This window comes from Heterodontus francisci, chromosome 30 (assembly GCF_036365525.1).
Source record: "Heterodontus francisci isolate sHetFra1 chromosome 30, sHetFra1.hap1, whole genome shotgun sequence".
In the NCBI taxonomy this organism is placed as follows: Eukaryota; Metazoa; Chordata; class Chondrichthyes; order Heterodontiformes; family Heterodontidae; genus Heterodontus; species Heterodontus francisci.
In genome coordinates, this window is record NC_090400.1 from 27,963,724 (window position 1) to 27,975,828 (window position 12,105).

The 12,105-nt window shown below is 45.1% G+C and overlaps 1 protein-coding gene across 2 annotated transcripts in view; it reads left to right on the forward strand.

Annotated features, from left to right (window-relative positions):
• Window positions 1-12,105, forward strand: part of LOC137346642 (syntaxin-1A-like) — a 320,432-nt gene that overhangs the window by 292,811 nt on the left and 15,516 nt on the right. For both annotated transcript variants that reach the window (XM_068010271.1, XM_068010270.1), the window contains exon 7: window positions 3,420-3,493. In XM_068010271.1, the coding sequence (XP_067866372.1) occupies window positions 3,420-3,493 (74 nt within the window). The remainder of the gene's footprint in view (window positions 1-3,419; window positions 3,494-12,105) is intronic.

Consider the following 12,105-nt stretch of genomic DNA (forward strand, 5'->3'; position numbering starts at 1 on the left):
ACCATCGCCGATCTGAGCAAGTCATTGATGCACTTGCGACACTGCACCCAGGTTCAATGTGTCATCCCATGGTTCAAGACTTCTTCTGCTACCTCCATCCCAGGCTGCCTTGGTGAGGTGGGAGGGTCTCCTGACTCCATCTGCAGGGAAGAGAACCTCTCGTCTTCCCTGATTGCCTGGAGGAGAACCTGCAGGGAGGCATCACTGAACCGTGGGGCTGGTCTCTGCCTACTGGCTGGCATCTGAGTCACTTCGACTGCAGGTAAAATAAATGATGAAAAGTTGGTGGTGACTTTCACAAAATAAGGGAGGCAAAATCATTTTGATTTAAGTAAAAGTTTCAATTTAGGTTAATCTGAAGAAATTTACGTGAAAGGAAGGCTGATGATCCTTAATTAGATTAGATTAGAGATACAGCACTGAAACTTAAGGCTGCAAGCACAGAATGTTTTATATCTGTGGCGATCATGGTGCTTGGGGCAGTGACAGTAGGTTCCACCAATAAAAGGCTGCCCCTGCCACAGGATCCCATACGTCCCCCGTGCCCATCACCACATGGCTCATTTACATGCAAAATGGTGTGCAAAACGAGAAATGCAGCAGAAGTTACACCAACTCCTGGTCCCATCTTTGGGAATGCCGCGGCACTCATAAAATTCCACCCTATGAGTGTCGTGCTGGGACTCGGAATAGTTTTGTCCAATGTGTCTCTCCAGCTTCTCTTGGTGACACCTGGTGACAAGATATTGGCATTGAATCCACTGTCCATGTAATGATTATTTGCTGGAGTGGGGCATCTTGTGATGTGCCCGTTTGGCAGATCTGTTCCCTCACCCTTCAGCGTGGAAATGTTTTGCTGGAAGAGTGAGCTGATAGTGGAATGGTGAGGTCAACAAGGTATCTGGGGCCTCGGTGAATGACAGGATCAACAGTGTCTCTGCTTAACTAATGAAATTTAAGGATCGGAAGAGAAACAGAGGAATGATGGAGAAGGAAATAGGGTGAATCACTCAAATTAGATACAGAAAGAAAAATAAAGGGAGGGAAAGAAAAATTGGATGAAGAGAAGGAGAAAAAAAGAGAAAAAGTAAGAAAAATGTTAAAAATTTGAATTACCTCTAGGAACAGTTTCCTGCCTGCAGGAGTGGGTGCCACAGTTTCAGCTGTTCCCTTTACAGGCTTCTGAATTTGAGTGGCATTGCAGGACATTAATCTCCTCATTGCGTCCTTATTTTGTTAAATACCAGCCCTAACTTTCTGCGGTGCGTTTAATTAATTTTGACAGAACAAAGGCAGCAATTTCTTTCAATGCACTGGGAGGTTGACAGTCAGCTCCAAATTTGTGATGAGATGGCAAAGTGGTGTAAATTGTGCAGCAATATTCTATCTTTTCCTTGCCACAAAATGACTTTTTTTCCACCTTGATGTTACTTTCCCATCAAATTTGGGTTCCATTATTTCAACATCAGTCTGTTTTGGACACAGGTCCTCTCTGTGAGGTCTAACTGGAATGTCAGCCCCGACCTGTAACAGTCACTCTTAATAGAAGTGTTCCTCAACCACACACCTCTCCTCAATGATTCTTAGTTTCCATTGGGCTGAATTATATGCCCCCCCCCACAAAGAGTGGGAAGCTGGCAGGGAGGGCACAAAATGGAGCGGGAGACTCGGAGGCCCTTCCCGACCCACTCCCGCCTCTGCCTCCACTTTATGCAGGGAAGCGGCGGTGAAAAACTGCCTGCCCACCCCAGGGCAATCAAGGCCCTGAAGTGGCCAGTTAACGGCCACTAAAGGGCTTCTGCCCGCTGCAACGGGAATTTTACCCTTGACCAGGCAGGCGGACAAGGCCGTCAGAAAGCTGCCTAACAAGAGTAGGTGGCTTTCTGACGGCCTGGGGTGAAGGGGGCTGTCATAATCAGGCACCCTGTGCCTGACGGAGGGCTGCCTCCCCCCATGCCCCAATCACCCCAACACCCAATATGCCCCCTGTCCTCCCAGTTGACCACTCTTGCTTCGTCAGGGCCCGACCAATCACCCCTAGTGAGGCCCCAAAAACGTTCCTTTTCCCGGGTCCATCCTTCATCTTCCTTCCAATGGCTGGGTTGCAGTCCCAGCAGTGGCCACTGCTCCCGAAGTTGCTGCTGGGACAGAGAGCTGCCAACCCGCTGATCAGCCGGCAGCTCCATTAGGTGGGATTTCCTGCCTCAATGATGTGGAAGTCCTGCCTCAGACCAATTAAAGGCCTGGGCACTGTAAAATGTGGGCCGGATCCCCAGGCCAGGCGGAGGCAGGTGCGCTATCGACTTTTCAATCAGTGGACGGCTCCCGTCCGCCGAGGGTAAAATTCAGCCCATTATCTCCCCTGTCCTCCAAGAGGCACTGGCTCATGCTGGGCTACAATCTTCCAGGTGGTTGCTGCCCTTGCATATCTCAAGCAAGTAATCATTCTGCCCATCTGAGCCTTGTCAGTGAGTGTTGGCAGGCTACTCTCCTCTGGAAGCATCACAGTTGAGTTCAATCCTATCCTCATCGAACATTCACACTCCCACTTGCCAGCCCAGCAGTGTACAGGATCTGGAATCCCAGCTGATTTCTCTCACTCCCATGGCCATTGCTTCCACCACAGCTCAGTAGACCAGAGGCACTGAGACCATTTGTATCCTCTCCACCCCCAGCCTGGCTGAGATTGGCTAACTTGGCTCATACCAAGGTTTGAACCTGGAGCTTGGGCACCGCTCCCCAGGAACTGTATTTAGGTCCAAACCTGTTTGCATGGCTGCTCGTGTAATCACGTCTGAATGAGCAAAATTACCAATGATTTACCATAAAGAGTGAACCGTCACCTGGAGCCCCAAGCCCTCTCTGGCATTTATGCTTCTGTTTAATTTTTAAACAGTTTTTTCTGTATTGTGGAAAATATTTATCCAAAGGATCATCAGGGAGTGGGTGGAGGGATTCCTCAAGTGTGATTCTCAAGGAGCTGAGTGCAGGAATGCCTCGAGTATGAGGAGTGGTAAGTGCCTAGTTCTCAGTGGCAAGGAGGAGCACAGTTAGAATTTCATTGTGGCAGTTCCTATTCCTTCCTACCTGCCAGCTCCCATGCCCTTCTGCCAATTGCCACCTTTTCTCTTCCACTGGAAGCTCCTACACACACTCTGAGCAGCCAGGCAGTTTCCTTACCAGCTCAGCAGGCCCTGTACACAATCCCAACTGGTTGAGAGCAGCATTGGGGCACACCTATCCTTACTCTAAAGCAAAGGAAAAATGGTGTGCGGCACATTGGATATGAGAGAACAGTGCGGGGTTTGAGTTTGAAATTGTGATCTTACTCTATTGTGATGAATTGTGAAGAATCTAAGGGGTGTAATTCAATAGTGGAGGTAAAACTGACGGAGTTGTTTTTATTTGCTTTATTTCAGCTGGGAGAACGACCACAAATGAGGAGCTAGAAGACATGCTGGAGAGTGGGAATCCTGCTATCTTCACATCTGGGGTGAGTGTAGTATGTGATTCTTTTTTCTCCCTGACACTGTGATGCTAAGTCCCTAAGCAGGATGAGATCCATTACACAGGACAATGATTACACTGTAATCAGTCACATAGAAACTGTGCTATCAATGAACACATTAAGTTTTAAGTTCAGCAAAAAAAAAAGTAGGGTGTTGCGTTGAAAAAAGGAAGCCTGGCAATTAAGCACCAGTTTGGTTCAATGGGTAACACTCTTGACCAGAAGATTGTAGGTTGAAACCCCACTACAGACTTAAGCTCATAATCTAGGTTGATACTTATGTGTAGTACATCTTTGGAGTCCCTATCTTTGAGATAAGATGTGAAACCAAGGCCTTCTCTGCCTGTTAACGTGGAGGTTAAAGATCCCATGGCACATTGTGAAAAAGATCTGCCATTCTCCTGGTGTCCAAGCCAACGTTCTTCTCTCAACCAAAACTAATTTGTGATATTTTCCTGTGTAAATTAGCTGCCCTATTCACTTACACAATAAATGGTATCCATTGGTTCAGAACACAGTGGGATATCATGAGGATGTCCCAAAAGGTGCAATATACATGTAAGTTCATTTCCTTCCATTGTGTCTCTGAAGAAAGTGTGAAAACCCTTCACATTGCAACCTTAAAGTGCAGTAGATGCAGTTGTGAAGTGCAGTGGCTGCAGCGCTTTGTGCAGAGCAAGATCCCACAAACTGCAATGAAATAAATAACCATTTAATCAGTTTTTGAAGGTGATAGAGGGAGGAATTTTGCCGAGGTAACTAGGATACAGAAGGAAAGAATTTGCATTCATATAGCACCTTTCACATCTTTAGGGTGTCCTAAAGTGCTTTGCAGCCAATTTGCACAGAGCAAGGTCACACAAACAGCATTGAGACAAATAACCAGTGAATCTATTTTTTTTTGGTGGTGTTTGTTGAGAGCTAAATGTTGGTCAGGACATCGAGCGAATTGACCTGCTCTTCAAATACCATCATAGGATCTTTGATCATTTTGTTTATATAAGCTGCACTTCCTCCCATTCAGCATTGGAAACAAGCATCAATTTGTGTGTGAGGAGCATTCAAAGCTGCATTCAATCATTTCAGCCTAATTTCATAACTTGGTAATCTATCTGACATTTTCCAACAGCAAATCAGATCATGTGCTTCAAAGTGAAAGCAGCGAAACCACTGGAATGCAACAAGTAGTTTATGGGGTTGTTACAGCCAGGTGGGTGATGGAGTGGCTTGTTCCCGTGTTCACCTTCCAACTGACCACAGCAAGTGTTTTTGTTACTAGAGTTTTAACCCCTCTGTTTTATTTGTCAAATAAACAGACAGTGACCTGTTTTAAACCTACAAGAGAACCTAAGATTACCTATTTATTGAACCATATTCATTCCCAAAATGATTGCAACTACACTCACACATGCTTCACTTTCTCTCTCTCACACACACACAAACCCCACACACACAAGATTGGATAGATAGCAAGGAAAAGGGTAAGTGCTGTGAGGTGAGGTAGGTGCTCAGGGTTCACGGTAAACCTGTTGAATCTCATCGACGGACAGTTTCTTTTTAAAGTTGCAGGCCTGGGTGTTTGTAGATTTCTGGTGGTTAAGACTTCAGACTGAAGACAACGGTCACTTTCGGTTCTCTGTTGCAACAATTTGAAGTGTAGAATTCACAGAAGGGCTCCTTTCTTAATTAAAAGCAAAATACTGCAGATACTGGAAATCTGAAATCAAAATAAGAAATGCTGGAAATACTCAGCAGGTCTGGTAGCATCTGTGCAGAGAGAAGCAGAGTTAACGTTTCAGGTCAGAGACCCTTCTTCAGAACTGGCAAATATTAGAAATTTAAAAGGTTTTAAGTAAGTAAAGCGGAGGTGGGGCAAGAGATAACCAAGGTGAAGGTGTTGATAGGACATGGTCACAGAGAATAACTGACCGGAAGGTCATGGAACAAAGGCGAACGGTATGTTAATGGTGTGCTGAAAAACAAAGTGTTAGTACAGATAGGGTGTGAATGACTGTAAAGCATAGAGCACTCCAAGCACAAACATAAAAAAACACATTAAAAAAACCAAAACAATGGGTAAGCACAGTGGAAACAAACTAAACAAACTGAAAAACCTAAAATAAAATAACCAAATAAAAAAGGAAAACGAAAAAAAGAAAAAATAACTAAGCATAAAAAAGGGACCCGTCATGCTCTGAAATTATTAAACTCAATGTTCAGTCCGGCAGGCTGTAGTGTGCCTAATTGGTAAATGAGATGCTATTCCTCGAGCTTGCATTGATCGTCATTGGAACACTACAGCAATCCCAGGACAGAGATGTGAGCCTGAGAGCAGGGGGGGTGTGTTGAAATGGCCAGAAACTGGAAGCTCGAGGTCATGCTTACGGACTGAGTGGAGGTGTTCCGCAAAGCGGTCACACAATCTGCGTTTCGTCTCCCCAATTTAAAGGAGACCACATTGTGATCAGCGAATACGGTATACTAAATTGAAAGAAGTACAAGTAAATCGCTGCTTCACCTGAAAGGAGTGTTTGGGGCCTGGGATAGTGAGGAGAGAGGAGGTAAATGGACACGTATTACACCTCCTGCTATTGCAGAGGAAGGTGCCGTGGGATGGGGACGAGGTGGTGTGGGTAATGGAGGAGTGGATGATGGTGTCGCAGAGGGAATGATCCCTTCGGAAGGCTGACAGGGGAAGGGAGGGGAAGATGCATTTGGTAGTGGCTCCTTTCTTGTTTTGGCTGGCCTTTGCACAGTCACTGGCTGGACTTCTTCTCTGTGATGTTCTTTTGATCTCTCTCTCCAGAGAGCTACCTTTTAAGGTAAAAATCTCTCCCATTAGCCTCTGTTAGGAGACGCATGGCCCCCTCCCTGTTGTGACCACACAATGACCCAGGATGTGGCTATTTCACACCCTTATTCAGAAGAACCCATTCATTTCAGGAATGTCTCTTGACGGTTTCAGGATGGGTGTACTTGACCCCTCCTAGCCTGAAAGTGTCTTTTTGTCCTTAACAGTGAGACAGTTTGAATGTATAGGGCCAGGTCGTCTGACCTTCGGCAGCCATTTTGCAGCACATTGTCCACTTTATAAAGAAAAAATCAATTTTTTTAATAGCTCTTCAGTTTGGTATTTTCATCACTGCACTTCTCTTGAGCGTGACAGGGTTTATTGTCAGTGACTCAGTGACAGTGAGTGTTTGAGACTGAAATATTTACTTATTTATTGGGTGTTGACTTCCATTTATTTCAATTTAGTTTTTTAAACTTCTTTATTCTGTCCCAACTGTTGACTGAGCTAGTATTAGATTCATTTCTTTGTTTCAGAAGTCATATGGATAGCTATCATCTGGTCATTCCTTCCTGTGACCATTGAGCTATTGTGTACATTAAGTAAGTAAAAATTTGAGTTTACTTGTCCTGAGCAGAAAGAAAGCAATGGAGTGTGAAAGGCCAAGAAAGGGTTGAGTTTAGCCTTAGAGAGATGCAGATGGGGGTAGCTGAAGCTCTTGATGTGTGGTACCTGCACAATGTGAGAGATCCTGCATGTTTCATGTTACTGGGATGACTATGCATGTGGGAAGTGTCTCTGACCTCTTGCATTTGAGCTCAAGGTTTTTGAACTCAAGGAGCGGCTGCACTCGAATCATCAGATTTGGAGACTGACAGGTTCTTGAAATGTGCATTCCAGGAATTGGTCACTCTGCAAGAGGAGTGAGTTATTGAGAAAGGGAAGTCAGTGGCTTCTCTTCCCATTCCTGCAACGTTATCTCTGGTGTCCATCAAGGATCTATCCTTGGCCCCCTCCTATTTCTCATCTACATGCTGCCCCTCGGTGACATCTTTGGAAAAGAACATTTGTTTTCACATGTATGCTGAAGATACACAGCTGTACCTCACCACCACTTCTCTCTGCCCCTCCACTGTCTCTAAATTGTCAGATTGCTTGTCCTACATCCAGTACTGAATGTGCAGAAAGTTCCTCCAATTAAATATTGGGTAGACTGAAGCTATTGTCTTCAGTCCCCGCTCCAAACTCTGTTCCCCAGCCAAAGACTCCACCGCTCTCCCAGGCAATTATCTGAGGCTGAACCAGACTGTTCATAACCATGGTGTCATATCTGACCCCTAGATAAGTTTCCAACTACATGTCTGCGCCATCATTAATGCCACCTACATCCATCTCCACAACATCGCTCGTTTCTGCCTTGCCTTAGCGAATCTGCTCCTGAAACCCTCATCCATGTCTTTGTTCCCTCTAAACTTGACTATTCTAATGCACTGCTGGCCAGTCTCCCATGTTCTACCCTCTGTAAACTGCTGCCCATGTCCTAACTCGCACCAACTCCCATTCACCCATCACCTCTGTGCTCATTGACCTATGCTGGCTCCCAGGTAAGCAATGTTTCCATTTTAAAATTCTCATCCCTTCTTTTAAATCCCTCCATGACCTCAGCCCTCCCTATCTCTGTAATCTCTTCCAGCCCCATAACGCTCTGGCACTCCTCTAAATCTGGCCTCTTGAGCATTTCCGATTTTAATCACTCCACCATTGCTGGCCAGGTCTTCAGCTGTCTCAGCCCACAGCTCTGGAATTCCCTCCCTAAACCTCTTCCCTCTCTACCTCTCTTAGTTTTTTAAACTTCTTTATCTGTCCTTTAAAACCTACCTCGCTTTCAGATCCAATATCTCTGTGGCTTGGTGTCAAATTTTGTTTTATAACGCTCCTGTGAAGTGCCTTGGGACATTTTATTACATTAAAAGTGCAATGTAAACACAAGCTGTTGTCGGAAGTGGGTACAAAAAGGAGACTGGAGACAGTACAGGGATTTACTAAAAATGGTGAATTGACAAATAAGTATTTAATACTGAATACCTGTGGCAAATGACAGCAATTCTGGAGGGCAGCCAGAAGTAAATCAATAGCACTATGGAGCGAGTAGTTGGCAAAGAGGGTAATGTGAAATTCAGCAATGAGAGGATTCTATGGTCAGGGAAAAGGCAGGCTTATCTGTATTCACAATCAAGAGCTTTGAATGGTGTGTTACCTCCCAGGTGCCAGGGTAAGTGATATCAGAATGGGCACAAAGATTTAGGAGAGGGAAACAGCTTGAAGCCATCATTCATTTTGGAGGAAATGACATAGGAAGATGTAGAATTGAAGTACTGCAAAGGGACTTCTGGAAATGAAGAGATGGACCAAAAAGCAGGACCTCAGAAGTCGTAATCTCAGGATTACTCGTGGTATCACATACATCAAGGCAGCATTTGAACGAGTATGGCATCAAGGAGCCCTAGCAAAACTGGAGTCAATGGGAATCAGGGGGAAAACTCTCCACTGGTTGGAATCGTACCTAGCGCAAAGGAAGATGGTTGTGGTTGTTGGAGGTCAATCATCTCAGCTCCAGGACATCACTGCAGGAATCCTTCAGGGTAGTGTCCTAGCCCAACCATCTTCAGCTGCTTCATTAATGACCTTCCTTCAATCATAAGGTCAGAAGTAGAAAAGTTCGCTGATGATTGCACAATGTTCAGCACCATTCACAACTCCTCAGATACTGAAGCAGTCCGTGTAGAAATGCAGCAAGACTGGACAATATCCAGGCTTGGGCTGATAAGTGGCAAGTAACATCCCCAGCTTATACACACTACTGAGTCAGCGGCGCTTGAGATGGCTTGGCCATGTGAGCCGCATGGAAGATGGCAGGATCCCCAAAGACACATTGTACAGCGAGCTCGCCACTGGTATCAGACCCACCGGCCGTCCATGTCTCCGTTATAAAGACGTCTGCAAACGCGACATGAAATCGTGTGACATTGATCACAAGTCGTGGGAGTCAGTTGCCAGCATTCGCCAGAGCTGGCGGGCAGCCATAAAGACAGGGCTAAATTGTGGCGAGTCGAAGAGACTTAGTAGTTGGCAGGAAAAAAGACAGAGGCGCAAGGGGAGAGCCAACTGTGCAACAGCCCCAACAAACAAATTTCTCTGCAGCACCTGTGGAAGAGCCTGTCACTCCAGAATTGGCCTTTATAGCCACTCCAGGCGCTGCTTCACAAACCACTGACCACCTCCAGGCGCGTATCCATTGTCTCTCGAGATAAGGAGGCCCAAAAGAAAGAAGAAGAAAAAAAAGAAAAAGAAAGAAACATTTGCATCACAGAAATGCCAGGCAATGACCATCTCCAACAAGAGAGAATCTAATCATCTCCCCTTGACATTCAATGGCATTATGATCGCCTAATCCCCCACTATCAACATCCTAGGGGCTACCATTGACCAGAAACTGAACTGGAGTAGCCATATAAATATCGTGGCTACAAGAGCAGGTCAGAGGCTAGGAATCCTGCAGCGAGTAACTCACCTCCTGACTCCTCAAAGCCTGTCCGATATCTACAAGGCACAAGTCAGGAGTGTGATGGAATACTCTCCACTTGCCTGGATGGGTGCAGCTCCAACAACACTCAAGAAGCTCAACACCATCCAGGACAAAGCAGCCCACTTGCTTGGCACCCCATCCACAAACATTCACTCCCTCCACCACTGACACACAGTGGCAGCAGTGTGTATCATCTACAAGATGCACTGCAGCAATGCACCAAGGCTGCTCAGGCAGCACCTTCCAAATCCGCGACCTCTACCACCTAGGACAAGGGCAGCAGTTGCATGGGAACATCACCACCTGCAAGTTCCCCTCCAAGTCACACACCATCCTGACTTCACTGTCACTGGGTCAAAATCCTGGAACTCCCTTCCTAATAGCACTGTGGGTGTACCTATCCCACATGGACTGCAGCAGTTCAAGATGGCAGCTCACCACCACCTTCTTATGGGCAAGTAGGGATGGGCAATAAATGCTGGCCTGGCACATCCCATGAAATGAATTTTTAAAAAACAGTTCAGTATAGAAATAATAAAATAAGAGAGGTCACTGCATTGATGGATCACTGGTGAAGGAGGGAAGAGCTCTGGTTCCTTGGACATTAGAACTAATGGGCTAGGTGGTCACCAGAAGATGGACAGCCATCACCCAAATAGGCCTGAGACCTAGTGCTACTGAAATTGGCAAAGCAATCAGTGTTGTGGGGGATGCTTTGAAACAATGGAATTGATTACCAGGAGTAAATTTGAGGATTATCTGTACAATATTAACCAAACAAACAGCAATCAACACAGATGATCCTTCCTGATCAACCTGCTTAACTGCTTTCGAGACCCTACAATGCAGTGTATTTCGACATCCAAAAGACATTGGACAAAGTTCTGAGTCAAATTTGAAAACTTGGGGGTTACAGGTGGATAGTAGGAATGGATACGAAATTGGCTGAAGGATAAAGGACAACTATTTGTTCAAAGACTTAGGTCAAGATTCCTGGGGCAAGATTTGCATTCACTCAAAACCCATTCACTTACACACAGTTAAAACCAGGTTGTTTCAGTGCCTCAGGACTGCATTGGTGACATCCTTCCCTAGATTGCAGCACTAATGAAGGTGACTAAGGACCGGTTCCACCTCACAGTGTTAGATCCATCATCAGTCTGTATAAATAGTGCCCTACCAAATTCACGACTGTGAAAAATGTGTCATGGACCATGGAATCTTGGGTCTTCCATGAAATCGGCCATTCTGCAAACTTCACACATTTTACTTATTGACAAAGGCTCAACTCGCTGATTGGTAGATGAAGGACGGCTTCCGGTGCAGTTTTGAGAGAAGCATTCTCAAGTATTAGCAGATAAGTGAGAATGCCAGAATGATCAAATCAAAAATGGCCACAACCATTACTGCAGCACATCGAGTGTAAGAATTTGACAGCCAAAATCCACATGCCAATGGTGGTATACTGATTTGTACAAGCTGCAATGTTTCATTGGATCATACATGGTGGGCAACGGTTCAGCGTCACTTAGAGCCCGAAAGCCATCGCAATAGAAAGAGAGCATCCAAAACTGCACTGCTGGAAATCAATCAGTCAAAAAAAGTAACGATTTCATTTCTTTGTAAGAAGTTGACAGAGAGCTCAGAAAAATGTCAGTTGGTTAGAATGGAACTCATGGATGCTTTTGCAAGCGCCAACATACCATTGGAAAAACTTGATAACCCAAAGTTGTGGGTATTTCATTCAATGTAATGTGCAAAATGGTGGTTGCTCGCCAAGTGCAAATAAACTACGACAGGACTACCTACCGAAGGTTTTTGCTACACATTGTGATAAACTCTGTGGACATGGTGAGAGCCGTTTCTAAACGCGGACTGGTATTTACAGCCTAGAGACAGGGAATAAAGAAAGAGATAATTGCAGCTTGCTCCATGTTCACATTTGGCCACTGACTTCAGTGAGTAAAGAATGTGACCCGTTTATAGTCAACTTGTTACAATAGTCGGTGAGTGTCCAATAAATGCCACTTGAAACCAAAAACCTCCTTTGTCTTTTTTGTTTTAAGTATATAATTTTCATGGTTTGTTGTGACACCATGAAATTTACCATTTAAATATGTGAAATGATGAAATTCACAATTCTTAAAATGCCGTGACCATGAAATTTGTACAATTTGACTGTGAATTTGGTAGGGCCCTATGTATACGTTCTGCGAACCC